General features: G+C 33.8%; 1 protein-coding gene across 1 annotated transcript in view; it reads left to right on the forward strand.

Moving 5' to 3' along the window:
* Window positions 1-6985: 6985 nt before the first annotated feature.
* The window catches only part of LOC127720912 (uncharacterized), a 98792-nt gene continuing 87567 nt past the window's right edge, over window positions 6986-18210 (forward strand). Inside the window, exons 1-6 of the mRNA XM_052227650.1 lie at window positions 6986-7037; window positions 13080-13386; window positions 14451-14456; window positions 15852-16039; window positions 16773-16990; window positions 17390-17705. Of these exons, the coding sequence (XP_052083610.1) occupies window positions 6986-7037; window positions 13080-13386; window positions 14451-14456; window positions 15852-16039; window positions 16773-16990; window positions 17390-17705 (1087 nt within the window). The remainder of the gene's footprint in view (window positions 7038-13079; window positions 13387-14450; window positions 14457-15851; window positions 16040-16772; window positions 16991-17389; window positions 17706-18210) is intronic.

An 18210-nucleotide genomic window follows, 5' to 3' on the forward strand; every position in this document is an offset into this window, starting at 1 on the left:
ATGTATTAGTTTGTGATGGTGTAGGTTTATGGGGAACCATTAGTGGTAGGTCAATAATATTTGGTATGCAGTTGTATTTGCATTGGCACATCTCATTTCCATGGATATTGTCCCTGCCCATTCATCATGATTATTGACTTTGAAGATTTTGCATAGTTTACAAGATAAAGTTTGTGTTTATGTAAATGTTGCTTGAAGTCTTATCTTTTGTCCAAGACCAACATGCTATAAATGTCCCCACAGACTCAGCCTCAGACCACAAAAAATTAGAGCATTTCACAATTATATTATGTTTTTTAGCAAAAAAATGGTCCAAAATTTTTTTCGCCTTGCTCCGCTTGGCCAAAGATTTGATACACCCCCTCTTTCAAATATCCTAGAAACGCCTATGATATAAACCTCACATATCCTTTTATGCCACTGACCCAAGTCTTTAAGACTGAGACCCTATTCTGCATAATGGTTTTCTTAAAAAGAATCCTATCATTAAAGTATACTTATTTAAGAATATAACAAAAACAAATTAAGTAGCTGTTGATGAAAAAGTGAACTGACTTCTTGTGTAAGAAAACACTTGAATGTATTGTGCTATAAAATCAATAATTTAGCACACTGCTAACTGTGATCAGAGTGATATTTTAATCTATTGCAATAACTTTATTTATTATATACTTAGTAGTATATATAGGTAAACTGTATGTGTAATACAATCAATGACCATTGTGTTGTATCAACCATCCGTGATGATCTCGATATCAGTCAAATTTACATAAGCTTAGTCAAACCCCTAAAACTCTATGACGTCACGTCATCAATATCAGTCACACTTGTAAAGGCTTTATCAAACCCCTAATGTAGCTCTCCACCGTTAGGTGTGTAGTTTCGCATTTTAGCCCTTGTGGATTTTTCAAATATAACAGCTAGTGTGCAATAAAATTCATTTTTGGATAGCTAAAAATTAATATAGCCCTCATAGTGGGTTTGTATTATGGGCTTTTTTTGTCTGACAGTCCGTTATTTCATATCCATACCAGACATTGGTCCTGCAATTATTGTAATGTTTTTTTTTCCAACTTTTTGACCACAAACTTTGTGATTAAATTTAACAAAAAAAATAAGGCGAAAGCCCCAATTTTTATTTTATCATTTGGTAGATTAATGTCAACAGTTTCAGAAAAGGTATCACTCAGAGGCATTGAAATTCTAGTTTGCGGGAATATGTGACATTTTCAAGCCCCTTTTTGCAATATTTTATGGTAGATAAATGCAGAATGTTGCCATGGATACACAATAAAGGAATTATATTTCTCCATTTTAACTTTTGAAAATCAAATCTATAGAAGATACTGATTACATACATATGCACATGTATGACACAAACAGTTGGCTTAATGGAATAGAACGGGCGGATCAAGCCTTTTTAAAAGGGGGGTTCCAACCATATTTCCCCCAATGATCGTCAACAAAAAAGGGGAGGTCCAAACCCCCCGGACCCCCCCTTCCCTGGATCTAGCTGCCACTGAGAGAAGATGATTAAACATTTTGTGGTTCAATTTTAATTTTATTTTCTAACTGTGGAGTGCTACCTAATCTGTAACTGAAATGCACAACCTTGGACGGGGACTCCTGGAAACAGATGGTGTAGAGCATTCCGCAGGCCACGTTCAAAGTCTGCTATAATCTTTTGAACGGCAGTGCGTGGCAGTAGTTGCAAAATGGCCCTAAGAACTGAGACATAGTCCTTCGTGCGTCGACGTGACATGATAACATACATGAGAGGTACCTGTTTGGTTTCTGTTCCACTGTTCCACTGTTCAAGTCTGTCAGAGGGATGTTGTCTGACATTTGTAAACTGAACATAGAAACGTTTGATTTTATCCTTACGTACCCTCTGAAGTCTAAATATTTGTGTAAACGGCTTAAAACAACATTTTTGATTTAACAATTGTGTTTACCAAGCGTATGATAGGAAGAGAAATTAATTGTTGTTTTAACATTCAAGCTATGTGATCATAACTTTTACTGCTTGCAGTTACCACTTACACAACGTAAGCCATTTAATTAATTTAAAGTTTAAGAATTTTAATTAATAATAATTAATTTACAGTTATAATAACAATCAATCTTTCTGATATATGTTTTTTAACTACACAAAAAAGTAACAAGTAGTGACTCATATTGTTATTATATATTGATATAAGGTTACAAAACGTCTCAGGTACGAAACGACCTAGTAAGTTACGAATCGACTAGTTACGAAACGGCCTGCACCCCCTCATCATGCACTTCTTCAATAATTTTTCACATTTTCGTCATTGCTTCTGCACTAATTCATCAATATTTTTAACCGAACTTGGCTGGAATAACAAAAAGATTATCATATATCAGAAAACAAGAATGCACAAGCTTAAATATCTCTCCTGTTTTACTTAGAAAGTCTGTAATATGAGAGGTTTACTACAAGTATCACATAAACTTAACATCAAGATCAATATGATCCATGTAAATGAGATCCAGTTCAGATGAATCCTGCTTGACAGAAATGTACACCTAACGAGCTTATCATGCACCAAATATAGTTAGCCTTTGCTTATAGTGTTTGAGAAACAGACCTCATTATCAAAATTGCACATTAACCAATGAACCATACAATTGAGATCAAGGTCTGATGACATGTACACTATGCAATAATTCCATACACCAATTAAGTACAGTTGACCTATTGTTTATAGTTTATGATAAACATACAAAACCATGAAAACTTAACATTGACTAATACAAAATGAAAACGAGGTCAAGATCAGATGAACCCTGCTAGACAGACATGTACACCTTACAATCATTACCCTATTGCTTATAGTATTTTAGAAATAGACAAAACCGGCAAAACTTCACGGTGTCCAATGAAGCATGAAAAAAGGTTATGGTCAGGTGAAACCTGCCAGACGGACATGTACATCTTACAATAATTCCATACACCAATGGAGGTATGTTTTGTCACATGATTTTGTAGAACTGAGCATGCCCAGTTTTACAATTGTTTGTAGAACTGGGCATGCATTGTTTTACAATTTTCATACGATCTGTACACCATGCATGCACATTTCCCAAGGAAATTGTACAAGTAAGCAGTTCATATATTCATGTAAAGTAATGAAGCCTAGATCATCAAACAATTGTAAAACTGGGCATACCTCTACACGTAAAGTAATACCACCAGGTTCGTCATACAATTGTAAAACTGGGCATGCTTTGATAGTTATGGAATGCCCAGTTTTACCAAAGTTTGTTGAACTGGGCATGCATTGTTGTACAATTTGCATACGATCTGTGTGCACCATGCACAATTCCCCAGGAAATTGTACAAGTGAGCAGTTCATATATGCATGCAAAGTAATGAAGCCTAGATCATCAAACAATTGTAAAACTGTGCATACGTATGCACGTAAAGTAATGCCACCAGGTTCGTCATACAATTATAAAATAGCAAAACTGTTCTTGATTGAAATAATTGCAAAATTACGCAAATAACAGTAAAACTGTTCACTTGAAAAAAATCATTGCAGAATTATGCAAATAATTGTAAAACTGTGCACGTGAAATAAATCTTGGCAGAATTATGACAATAATAATAAAGCTTTGTACTTGATTCAAGATACAGCAGAATTATGAAAGTTATTGTATAACTGTGCACTTGATCTAATTATTGCAGAATTATGCGGATCCAGGGGGAGGGTTCCGGGGGTTGGAACCCCCTTTTAAAAATGGCTGGACCCGCCCCTGTATTACAATTGGACACTAGTTACACTACAGACAATTCAAAAGACTACAGTGGAATAATTATAATCAAAATCATAAACGGTACGAGAGACAAATAATACAATTATATATATTGTATTATATGTCCCTGACGGTTCCAATTTAACTAAACCAGATGCGTGATGCTGGAGGCCTGTAAGGTGTACATTTCATCATGATAGTTTATACGTTAAAATTACGTTTAACGTTTTTTTGTTTGTTTGGTCCGGTACTCAGGTATAGAAATGCAAAAAAAAAATCATCTTAATGTGATTCACAATGGACCAAATGTAATAAAACAAATGGTAATCTGGAAAACTTTCTAACAATCTAATTAATAAAATATAGACCTCTGATTTCGTAATCTCCACAAGAGTCATATGAGTATAACGAAATCAGAGATATATATTTTAACAAGAATGTGTCCATAGTATACACGGATGCCCCACTCGCATTATCATTTTCTATGTTCAGTGGACCGTGAAATTAGGGTCAAAACTCTAATTTGGCATTAAAATTAGAAAGATCATATCATAGGGAGTGTGTGCTAAGTTTTAAGTTGATTGGACTTCAACTTCATCAAAAACTACCTTGACCAAAAACTTTAACCTGAAGCCGGACAGACGGACGAACGGATGCACAGACCGAAAAAACATAATGCCCCTAGCCTGCATGGGGCATAACTAGATTGCTTTTCTGATAACCTTTGATACAGGGGTTTAATATGATGGAAATTTTCCATCCAAAGTTTAAATTTTAAATGGGAAAATGTAAACCTTAAAATCTGAAAATCAAAATGCTCATAAAATAACTAGAAATGTTATGAAAGCATATCCTAACCATGTTTCAAAATCTTGCCCCCGGATCGATTTGTCTGTCTGTCTGTTTTGTCGGTCTGTCATGTCTGTATGGCAAAGTTTATCATACCTTGACCTCATTTTAATGGTTCATTGGTCAACGCATTAAGTTTTCGGATCCTCATATTACAGCTGCATGATCAAAGATAACAGGCTTATAGTTTGGTACGCCAGTCGCGGCGCGCACTTTATACAATAGGTCAATTATATATTTGGTGCATGGAATTACTATAAGGCGCAAATATTTATCGGCCCGGGGGTGGCGGGGAGGGGGGGGAGTTGAAATGGACACTCATAATTTTTAACCACCCTCTTTTCCTTGCTTTCTTACAAATAAGGCTTAATATGTTTGTGCTATGTATCTGCATATGTATGGAAACAGCATCTTCCATAGATTTGATTTCCAATAGTTAAAATGGTGAAATATAATCTCTTTTTGGTGTAACCTTTGCAACAATCTGCATTTATTTGGTACAAAATATTGCAAAAAGGGGGGTGAAAATGTCACAAAAGTCCCCAAAATTTGGTCAAAAGAAGAAATTTAAATCCATTAGAGTGATACCTTTTCTGAAACCATTGACATTTATCTATCAAGAGGTAAAAAAATCATATACATTTCACCTCATTTTTCCATAAAATTGAAATGAAAAGTTCGAGGGTCAAATATTTGTTGAAAACACTACAAAAATTTCTGGACCTACGGGCGATACGGATGTCAAATAATCAAATGATCATGAAATATTTGGTATGGTAATCAAATAATCATTTTAAAAACGGCCAAGTAATCACATAATCAAAAACTCCATGAGGAGGCTCACCGTTTGACGACTGACGGTAAAGGGCATTCCTACCCTCCTAACTAGCTGCTAATGCGTATGCCAGTGGCGGATCCAGAACTTTTTATAAGGGGACACCGACTGCCATAAGAGCGGGCCCGCTTAGTCATGCTTAGGTGATTTCCTATATAATCAACCAAATTTTTCACACAAAAAGGGGGTGAGGCCGGCCCCCCTGGATCCGCCTATGTATAATGCGTCTCCGCCAGTGATAGCAAAATCTGACAGCGCACATAATACACACACGCACGTGAATCTTGTTTTGTTTCGTAGTAAGTTTTTATATTCGTTAAGATCTACGGTAACCACAAATGAGGGTGGTAAAGGGGGGTGCTTGAACTGAAAAAACGTGAAATAAGACACAATTTCACGTTGAACGTGAAATAATTTCTGTCATGAACGTTGCACGAAAAATAAAGACTGTTGTGAACCTTTTGTGACTGAGTCACTGTCTTCTTGTATATATAAACTCTCTGTTTTACTTGTTATTCCCGATTTAGTATACACATTTATGATGTAAATGGTTTACGGCTTTTAAAAAAAGCATTTCTTGACATTCCTGCCAAGTATTTGAATTTTATTTGAAAAATACCGAGCACGCAAAATAAGCATTTGAAAATCACGATGCACGAAAATTAAATAAGCAGAACACGTTGAACGAGGCACCTGTCTTGCACGACTGAACGTTAAATAAAAAAGTAAAAACACGTTGAACGTGAAATAAAAAACGACGATCACGTTGCACGAAAATAACCCTTTACCACCCTCACAAATCCCTGTCAGCGCAAATGTGTTCACGCGGGAAAATCAGAACTATTTCGGAAAAAATCCGAAAAGCGGGAAACCAGTAAAGATCAGTAGACGAACACCGGAAGCAAATCCGATGATGAAAATAAACCCAAACGTTGAAACGATGCATATGATACTTATAAAAACATTGTAAAGAACAACTTTTTGAGACAGCATTGCATGTGCATCCTCACAATTTTCAATAAAATATGTTGCTTAATAAAAAAAATTGGCAATAGCCTACACTTTATCTATTATACTTCGGCGGATTGATTCATGTGACGTCATTTAACGTTCTAGTGCGTTCTAGTTGAAGATATGGCGGGCCATTGATCAATGAATTTATAATATTTTTCGCAATGAATATAATTTATACAAGTCAGCTGTTTTCCATCTGTTTGTATATTGGTAAGTGATTTAAAGGACTATATATATATATGTGACATACTATAACCACATATCTTTATTCAAGTTTGTATAGAATGGTTTAAATTTTTATCAAGGTCTCACCGACACCGTGGATCGTGGATCGCATTTACACACATTTTTAAGAAGGCAGATTTCCAAATGCTCTGCTCCAACTACCATCTTCTAAAGTGTATAGAACATTTTTATAAACAATGGATAGGCTAGTAGCCGCAGTCAATTTGATTATCAATCAATCTAGCTAATAATGAATTCAAGTTTAAAAACATTCATGGAAGCATGGATGCTGCTTATAAAGCCCTGTTTGTCATGTTGATACCTACAACTTACTGTAACATAAAACCATTTCCAATGAAATGGAATGTAAGAAATTTTAATTGAAACTTTAAGACCACTAATTATAAGCTATCGGACTGGGACAAGAAAGTTGGATAATATTATAGACTAGTCCTATCCATGTCAAATAACTGAACGGACGGACTTGCATATATATAATAGATTGTGGTTTTCATCGTACGAGAAAACAAGCAAAAGGAGAGTCAACGAAAAATTAAAAAGGAAGGAAACTAGGAAAAGATCAAGTTAGTCCGCAATGTCGGATCCATATTTTTGAGGCCCCTCATGGGGGTGTCCAAATAATCACATAATCATTAATTATATTTTAAAACAAGATAATCAAATAATAAAAAATACAGTCCTAGATTATCAAATAATCATGAAATATTTGGAATGGTAATCAAATAATCAGTATAAAACGGCCAAGTAATCACATAATCAAAAACCCCATGAGAAGGCTCATTTTTGGAAAAAAATGGGGGAGGGGTACACTTTTTATTTGTCAGTAAAAGTGAATGTCATATCTTCGTATTGTCTCCGTTTTCATTTCGCAAAACATGTAAAAGGGACGGGTTCCTATCTAAATCCGCCCGCCCAGTTTTGAAGACGAAGTTACGTTTTGAAAACTGAAAGTGCGTTTCTTTCCGCTCAAAGGTTTGACAACATGTACCCAATCGCATTTGAGGGAAGGATGGGATTCTCGGAACCTAATATAACATGCTGCACTGCTGAGGATATCCTATTATCACATTAACTTTTTTGCAGGAACGTATACTAGTATCTTTTATATATGACATGTTATTGGGTTTTTGAAATTACTGAATTATCGACGCTCCAGTATGCTTGTATTTGACTGAGAAGTTGGCAAAATTTGCTATATAGGTATGTGATGAATATGTCCCCAGTAAGATGGAGTTTAGGTTTCAGTTCGACCTCTATATGAGGATCTAAATGGGGTTTATAGAGTAGAGGGTAATGGACAAAATGTGCAGAAGAAAGTGCAAACAAAAAGTATAGAGAAAAATAGGCAAACAAATAGAGAATAATGGGGTGCTAATACATAAAAAATATAGAGAATAGTGGGGTGCTAATACATAAAAAATATAGATAATAGTGGGCAAAATAGACAAAGAATAGAGAAAAATGGTTTAAAAATTGAAGGACCCCCTTCTTATCTAGAGTAGACCCTCCTGTATTGTTAAGAAAACTTATAATAATACAAATGGTAAATGTTCATTTGCCGGAAACAATGAGTTAACACGACTATTTTCATAATACCAACTTTTGACCCCAGAGTATAGAATTTTTTCATGTAACTTACTATGTGTTTGGACATAATGATTTGTGTCCTGCACATAACTTTTGTACCATAGAACTTAGGTTGACCAAATTTGGTATGCTGGTACAACATGGGATTTTTATACCCCCACCGTAGCAGTGGGGGCATTAAGTTTTACCCATGTCCGTCTGTACGTACATGTCCCAAAATTGGTTTCCTTTCTCTAACTTGAGTTTGCCTCAACCAAATATTATGAAACTTATACACAATGCTTATTACCACAAAACACAGATCAAGTTTGAATTTTGGTGGCATCACTCTAACCTTTCTAGAGTTATGCCACTTTATAAATGGAAAAATTGCAAAATTTTTAGTTTCCGTTCTCTAACTTAAGTTTGCCTCAACCAAATGTTATAATTTTTATTTAATTTTCAATATCAAGTTATTTTTAAAATTGGAGTTATCTTCCTTTGTCCATGATTATAGTTGAATCAACTACAATCAATGCTTTATACAATGCAATGTTTAATTTTGACTTCCACTGATAAACACAGATCAAGTTTGAATTTGGGTAGTGTCACTTTAACCATTATTGAGTTATACCCTTTATAAATCGAAAGATTGCAAAACTTTTAGTTTCCATCCTGTAACTTAAGTTTGCCCCAACCAAACATTATGAAACCTATACACAATATTCATTACCACAAAACTAAGATCAAGTACAATTTTTTTGTTTCCGTTTTCTAACTTTAGTTTGCTTCAACCAAATGTTATGAAATTTATACACAATGCTTATTACTACATAATACAAGATTAAGTACAAAATTTGGTGGCGACACTTTTACCATTCTTGAGTTATGTCCCTTTATAAACATAAAAATTGCTGAATTTTCGTTTCCGTTCTCTAACTTTAGTTTGTCTCAACCAAATGCTATAAAACTTATACACAACCGTTCAAGAGTTATGCGTGTTTACACATAGAAAAATTACAGAATTTTTAGTTTCTGTTCTCTACTTAAGTTAGCCTCAACCAAATGCTATGAGACTGACACACAATGCTTATGACCACAAAACTCAGATCAAGTTCAAATTTGGGTAGCGTCACTTTTACCGTTCTTCAGTTATGTCCCTTTATAACTATGATATGCAAGCTGGGGCATCATCTGTCTCCACATGTGGACATTATCCACATTAATTTTACAATGAATTTGACCTTGACCTCTATGATAGTAAAACTTTGTCTGATTTGTGTTTGGTGCATAACTTCTGTATTGTTGCATTTAGATTAAAACTTTGTATGCCGAAGCATCATACAATGTACATGTACTTACTTTGCCTATGACCTTTAATTTCTGAATTTATAGTATAGGAACCTTAGACTTTGTTCCTAGGTCAGTATAAAATTGAAAACAACACGTTTAATAATTCTTTCAGATTGACTTATCAGTAACCATGTGTGAATCTAACACAGAGGCAATGATTATATAAAATGAATGGCTCAGAAGGTCATTGTCTCAATACATGTTGTGCTGTCTCACAAATAAACAGACAGCTAACCATGGTATATTTTTATTGTTAATTAGTTGTTGAAAGATTGTCATATGCCGTAATGGTGAAAAGCTACAATATAAAAACAAAACAATATTGTAGAAATTTGTTACTGAAAAAAAACCTTAATAAAAATAGCAACAATCTTTTAGGAACATTATTAGCTGCAAAATCTAGACTACATTAGCAATCTTTATAGAACATATCAAGTGTGTATTGTTCCAATATCGAGTAGAAAATTTTTTATCACAAAATATTAACTGCATGTTTAGAATACCTAGTGTACCATGAAAATATCTCATAAATAGAAAAAATATGGTTTATCAGTAGAAATTACCTAGATCTACACTTTAGTTACACATGCAATTAAATGCAAATAATAAATGAAATTATTACTAAATTTCAAATACATGTTAAAAATATAATTCTCAAAAACAATCATAGTATTATAGCACAGATGGCGTTCCATACATAAAAAATCTTCTCAACTTGACCTTTTGACCAAATAATCTGAAAATGCCGTTATTGCGCAGCATACAAAAACTACAATTTATATTCATAGAAAACTATTTAAATGTGCACTAATGACATAAAAAAACTACTTACATTGTGCTTGGATTAACATGTTAAATACTTTAGATGAATGAATGAAACGTGGTAGTTTAAGGGAAGTTATCGTGATTCAATAATAAAAGAAATCAAATCGGGAAAAACTTTTAAAAATTTCCCGAAATTGTTCTAGCATACATGTACTGAATTTCACAGCAGCACCCAAAACAGCTTAGGGCTATTTGTCATGCTATGCAGACAGCTCTAGTTTTTCTAGCTTTATAGGTGTTTGAAAATATGCTATCACTGAGAGAAATGATACTTGTCAAACAAGCACCTGGGCCAAAATTAAAATTAAGTTTGTTTCCCCTTACCCGACCAACCCTCTAAAAATCCGCCGACTGAAATAATTTTTTTCAAAAATCACGTTGTTGTTTTTTTTTTTTGTCTTTTCGCTCAAAAGTTCGTTTTTTAATTTCGTTTCCTTGAATGGTCCGTATTTTCATCATTCCGCGAAATCATTGTTGCCCGTGTGTTTGCAGCAAAGGGTAAACAACGTAGGCAAGGATACTGAAATTGGAATGGAATAATGTTTTAAATAAATGCATCCGAGCAATCGTAACTACTCTTCCATTCTAGCTACGCCTCCAATAACAAAATGCGTAGCGAGAATGGCTGAGTAGTTACGATTGCGCATCCGAGCTCACCCTTGAGCTTAAATGTTAGGCCCGGTGTTTCTGCCGTGTTTGTGGTAAATCCCTGAGTTCGCCTTCATCAGTGGTTGACTCAATAAGTTGTATATTGGATCGCTATTTATGCTATTTTGTTTCATTTCGTATGTGATATTGGACCATACACCAGTTGTCTTTGTATAAAATAGTCGTTGATTTTTTTCGAGCTCAGTATCATATTGTGTTGTGAAAAGTCGAGATGACTATACCAGCTAATGCTTTGATAAAAGTTCTTGTAAGTTCTTATGTCTTTTATAAGCTATAATGCCTTTAATGGGCTGATGATTAAATATGGTCACACATTCAGGGTTTTGTGAAATAAGATGCCAGTGTTTCATTATTATATTTTTAGTTTCTGTATATAACATTACTACATTACATACCGTTTCGCTGGGCAATGTGTTAGCAAGTTTTCCCTTTCTGTATTTTGTGTTTGATAAAAAAAATCGTTGATTTCAGATATTTGATATCCTTGTTTGAGCGTTTTTTTTAAGATCAGTTTTGCTGCTTGTGTTTCTGAGATACCTCAATACTTCACCCTTGATAAATCCTTTCAATGAAAACACTTTTTGGGTGTGAGCTGTGTCTGTGCAGATATTGATATGTTTCAGTTGGTTTGATATTGGTTTTAATGTCTTGTATCATACTATGCCTTCGTTAAAGAATCTTTCTCCTTTGTATAATTATGACAGTGTATAAGAATATTGTTTCATTACAGGAAAATTCGTAGGTGAACTTCAACTATCATTTTCATTTTGTTTCTCTGTGTTGAAAGCGTTGTAAAATGTGTTCAAGAATTTACAAACATTGTAAGGTCTGCTAACTCAGCGAATGCTGATCCGCACATAGGCACGCCCAACTGGGTTCATGGTAAAGTTTATTGTTAAAAATAAATTCATAGTTTTCTAGAATAAGCCTTAATAGGCGTAGTCATACTCGCTTGGATCAGGGTTTGTGGCTTCTAGTATTTCCTTAAATGAAAAACAAGTGTACATATTTTTTACATCGAATGTTACTAGGTAGCAGTCTGGTTGGGGTTTTATATTTTCAATTGAATTAATAAAACTATAAGAAAAATATAGAACCGTGTCTCAATTTATATGTGGTCTACTCTAAGTCACAAAGACATTGATATTTATTAACATTTTCTAGTCTAGAAATTGTAAGGTCTTCTAGTCATGCATAATACGTTATACAGTATGTTGTTTTAGTATCAATAAAGTTCAATTTGTTGTTTTTCTGTGTTTTTCTGTGTGTTAGATATTTTTCAGGGATTTTCTCTAAAAAAAAAAAAAAGCCTACCTACCTACCCACTTCCAAAATGGTGGGTAGGGTAAGGGGAAACAAAGATATTTTTAATTGCGGCCCTGCTAGACAATATATTTATGATTTCAGGCATATTGAATAATAGTCATTTAATTATCAAAAATAAGCTTTGAATTCAAATAATTGTTGAATTGAATTCTTGAGAAAGATTTTACTAAAAAAAAAATGATGCAAGTTGTTGTTTATTTTGCTATGTTGCAAAAGCAATCAATATTTTTGAAATTTTCCTTGTTTTATTTACAGATTCATGCATTTGATGCAGCCTTTTAACGGGCAACACATTTCAAAATTCAAATGATAACTTTATTTACACAATGATTATGAGTTGAAAACTATGCTTCATAAAAGAAGTCATTTATAAGTTGGAAATAGTCATTCTAAAAAAAGCAATTTAGGTATATTTAATGATAATTTCATCACACATTTGCTCCATTCCAGGGTTCAAAGACTTAGACAAATGTTAGAGGATGATTTCAATATAAAAAGGTTTTAAGGATTGAAATGAAGAAAATGAGATATATACAAATTAAAAGGGTGATCAAATCAGAGGTATATGAAAAAGGTATTTTTTTAAGATGTTTAATTCTTCAAATTCTGCTTTCAGCCCCTTTGATATATGCAGTACCAACTCTAGTACTTGATACAAATCATTCACCTCCAGCGTCAATCCCAGCTGATGCTGATAGAATATACAGTGTATCATTAGGACACATCATCAGTAAAGGCGTTATTGCCAGATTGGACGATGGAACAGGAACAACAATAACTGACACGGCAGGCTTGACCTTTACTGTGACCTCCATAGATGCAACCGGTGCATCTCCAGATACATTTGCAACAGGAGGAGCTAATCTTTGTCAATATGCCAATAGAAGAGAATATCCGAACACATATGAAGGCAGAGATTATAAGTAAGTTATTTATTATTCTGTTGTTAGGCCTACATTAATTTGTTGTTCTTTTGGTTGACAAAATTTTTATTACCACAAAACACAGATCAAGTTTTAACTTTGGTGGCGTCACTTTAACAGTTCTAGAGTTATGCCCCTTTACAAATGGAAAAATTGCTGAAATTTTCATTTCTGTTCTCTAACTTTAGTTTGCCTCAACCAAATGTTATGAAACTTATGCACAATGCTAATTACCACAAAACACAGATCAAGTTTGAATTTTGGTGGTGTCACTTTTACCGTTCTAGAGTTATGCTCCTTTACAAATGGAAAAATTTCTGAATTTTTCGTTTCCGTTCTCTAACTTAAGTTTGCCTCAACTAAATGTTATGAAACCTATAAACAATGCTAATTAGCACAAAACTCAGATCAAGTACAAATTTGGGTAGCGTCACTTTTACAGTTATTGAGTTATGTCCCTTTATAACATTATATGCAAGCGGGGGCATCATCTGTGTCCCATGGACACATTCCCCATTTTTTTGTGTTGATTTTAAGAAAAACAAATTCCCTTTTATTGCCTATTTTTGTCATGTCTGCAAAGAAAGTTGTAGAATGTAAAATATACAGCTTACACAAAAATGCATATAATCTATTTTTTAACGAACTTTTATATCCCTATTTATAAGTTCAATCTCTTTTCGGTGGCCGAGTGGTCTAAGTAGTTACTACTGTAATCACTAGCCAGTCAACACTGAAGTTGTGAGTTCGAACCCCGCTCGTGCGTGTGCACTAGACTCCAATCTTAATTTACTAGGATTGTCAGTTTTCCTATCGAAGGTCTGTGGTTTTCTCCGGCCACTCCGGCTTCCTCCACCAACAAAAACTGGCCGCCACGAAATAGCCCAAAAGGGGTGCTTAAAAGTGGCGTTAAAACACCAAAAATCGAATCAAAATCAAATCTTTTTAAAACTGAATAGTTTTTTGGTATTAAGTACCAGTCCAGTACCATAGAAACCGATTTTTCTGTAAAACAACTTAATACCTCTTATATAAAATGTTAATAATGTTTTTTTTTGTTTCAGATATAAGTATGATGAAATTTGACACTATATAAAAATAAGATGTGGAATGTTTGCTAATGAATTAACTCGCCACCAGAGACAAAATGACGTAGGTCACCTTATGGCCTTCAACAATGAGCAAAACCCATTCTGCATAGTAAGCTATTAATGGCTTCAAAATGACAAATGTAAAATGATTCAAATGAGAAAACTTATGGCCTGATTTATGTACAAATATATACTATTTATAAATTATAGTCCATATAATATTAATTTGATCAATTTGCCTTTTTCTACTTTCAGATTCTACTGTAATACTACCAATCCCTGTATAGTGATATCAGGTATCACTGTGTTTGATGCAATTTTCCTATTTCTACTTTCAGATTCTACTGTAATACTACTAATCCCAGTATGGTGATACATGTATCAGATATCCCTGTGTTTGATGCAATTTTCTTTTTTGTACTTTCAGATTCTACAGTAATACGACTAATCCCAGTATGTTGATGTCACATATCCCTGTGTTTGATGCAATTTTCTTTTTTGTACTTTCAGATTCTACTGTATTACTACTAAATCCCAGTATGGTTATCTTCCTTTTTCTACTTTTTACATCGCGAAGACCGTGAGGGCATTCCAATGTATTGTTGCCACAGAGATTTCTACTTACATAACTTTCGTTTTTGACTGATAACCAATCTATAAATACGTGGACATTATAGAGTGCAAAATAACATTCCTTATCCCTTGTTATAAATTCATTTCTTCAATGAATACTCATAAAAATATTTTTTTAGGTCATAAATTAATAATATGAAAATGTTTTGTCTTTAGAAATATATATATAAGTAAAAAATCATTACACATACAGAAAAATTGTGTTATCGCATGCAGAAGAATATCTCAAGAACGTTTTGCGGGAAAATATGAATGCCTACTCAAATCCAATCTATTAGAAAAATCGAATTATTACAGAAGAGTGTCCACCATGCACTTGCACTGCACTATTATTAGAATAGTAGGATAGAATGATATACAAATGGATGCAAATTATATATACATGTAACTGTTATATACAAATATTAGTATAATACATAACAACAAATAGAGTATACTGATGTGTATCACTACAATATAATAGTTGTTACGGTGAGGTTGAATTCCCTGTCATTTATTTATCATCCATGCACGAACTTGTCTCAGAAAAAAATATATCTCTGTACATTAACCTCACTTTCAGGTACAGAAATGAGATTTTTTTTCTGAGACAAGTGCTTTTGACCGTCCACAAGAACTTGCGGTCATCCAATGTTCAGTACTTCAGTACTTTGATTAGATTCTACTGTAATACGACTTATCCCAGTATGTTGATGTCACATATCCCTGTGTTTGATGCAGTTTTCCTTTTTCTTCTTTTAGATTCTACTGTAATACGACTAATCCCAGTATGGTTATATCGGATATCCCTTTGCATGATGGGAAACTAACAGCTGATGGATTATACCACGTACACACAACTTTACCCCCAAACAACCGCAAATTTGTTCTGTCTATGGATTATCAAGGAACCCCTCTATCTGTAACAACAAATGCATTTGAAATTACAAGTAAGTTTGTATTTATTTACTATTTAGTATTAAATACAAAACCCAATATGCATGTTTTTGTTTAGGGCTATTCCAGAAAAAAATATTTGGGGGGGGGGGGTTGGATGGCACTTGAATCGGTGGTGGCCATAAAAAAATAAATGCCTTCCAATCCAGCCATATTGTTTTTTCTGGAAAATTCCTTAGATTACTTTGAATTCATATATATATATTTGTTGGTATCAATTTTAGTGGTTATAGAAAAAAAAGTTTTAATTCAAGGGTTCAAATTTTATTGTTCGGGTATTTACTCCTATGAAAGTAACTAAAGATTTGTATTGAACTATTTAGTTGAGTATTTAAATTTGTGGTTTTCAACTACCAACAAAATCCATGAAAACTGATATTCCATGAATATTAACGAATCCACAGTACTATGCATAATGCAGTCCATTTTCATCCTTGAAAAATATGAAATGTCAGTTGTTTTAAGCTTCAACTGTTTGCAACATTGTTATTATGTTTGTTCTTTTATCAACCACCATCTCATTCAAAAGATAATGTCACAGTTCTGTCTGTTCATAAATATTTAACCTTGGACAGTCATTCCGAAGGTCGCCAGACAATGTCTTATAATCCTATTTGTCCATGTGTCTTTTTATTTAAAAAAATAAAAGTACATAAGCACTGAAAACTTGAACACATACACACATGTATTTGAAAAATAGTAATGAATATATCTTCATGTTAATAGCTCCTGCAGCCAAGATGGGGATTACAGTCTGGCCTTCAAGTGGAACAATTGCCAATACAGATTTTGACATAACTGTTGAAATACAAGATAGTGCTGGAGTAAAAGTGGCAACTGGTATTGATGCTACACTTCCTGTTATGTTGCAAGTGGCATGGTTTGAAGATTTACAGTTATTTAATGGAAAGGCCCCACTCGAGGACATGCTGTTTCAAACAATGGTAATTTTACAGAAATAGTAATTAATTTAACCTTTCAATACGTCCTATCTATTAAAGATGAATCTACTATGGTATGCTGTTTATAATGTCCATCTGTCTGTCCTAGCTAGCACATCTCATGATAATTTCAAGTATAGATTTAATTGTTCTCATAGTTTTGTAAAAATACTCGTTACGATTTCGCACACGCTCTCAGATGTTCACTTGCCTGATCGGGCAATCACCAGTGCTTCTGCACTAGTCCGATTAGATTTTTACTACACAGCAGCTCCGGGGTACCGCTTAATGTCGCAGTCTGCGTAATCAGTGTTATGTTTTTTTTTTACACATGTATCTTAGAGAATGTCAATATAATAATCAGGCAATTTCATCACATGGATTTTTGTTCTTTTATTTTAGGAAAGACTTTCAGGAACAGGTGCTAAACTAAGTCGGTCCACATACCAGATGTACATAGATAAACGAGCAGTTGCTGGTGAAGTGACTTTTACTGGTGTCAGGCTGTTGGATGTCCACACCTGTGTCAAGTTGAATTTGACCATGAGAATGCCAAATTATCCACATTCTAGAATGCCAAATACATACAATGATTTCACTATGAACAAGGTATTTTTCGATCTATATGCCAGTGATGCAACAAAATCTAAAATTTTGTTTTATATGAATGGAACAAGTGATGGTGCTGTATTTTTGACAGACTGTATACCAGTGACAGGTTAGTGAAATAGTGGTATACTTAGGGTCTGGATGGGGTTTACAGGATAGGGAATTCAATAATAGGCTAAAAAAATGCAGAATCGAGACTAATGGACAAAAAATAAAGAATAGAGAAAAAAGGCCAAAAAATTAAAGAATACAGAATTGAGGACCATCCAAACCAGACCCTTTATTATCTTTATGTTGATGTCAAATGTGATTGCTGAAACAAGGTGACTGTTAAGGAGGGTTTGACTGTACTTTATTGTAGTAAATTCGCTGTTGGTATAACACTTTAATCCTTTAAAGCAGTATGTCTGCTGCTATTTTAACAAATTATTGGTCAAACATGCTTAATCCTTTGTAAAAGGAAGTTTTGATTGCAGCAGGAAAAAAATCTGGAATAAAAAATCATTGTAGATGGGGGAAAGATGTAAGGATAGACGTAGCCCAGTTTACTTTTGTGGCAAAACAGGATTTTTATTGCAGTTTTACTACATATTCCTCCTCTAAATCAACAAAAC

The sequence above is a fragment of the Mytilus californianus genome, unplaced genomic scaffold (genome assembly GCF_021869535.1).
Source record: "Mytilus californianus isolate M0D057914Y unplaced genomic scaffold, xbMytCali1.0.p SCAF_11, whole genome shotgun sequence".
Classification (NCBI taxonomy): domain Eukaryota; kingdom Metazoa; phylum Mollusca; class Bivalvia; order Mytilida; family Mytilidae; genus Mytilus; species Mytilus californianus.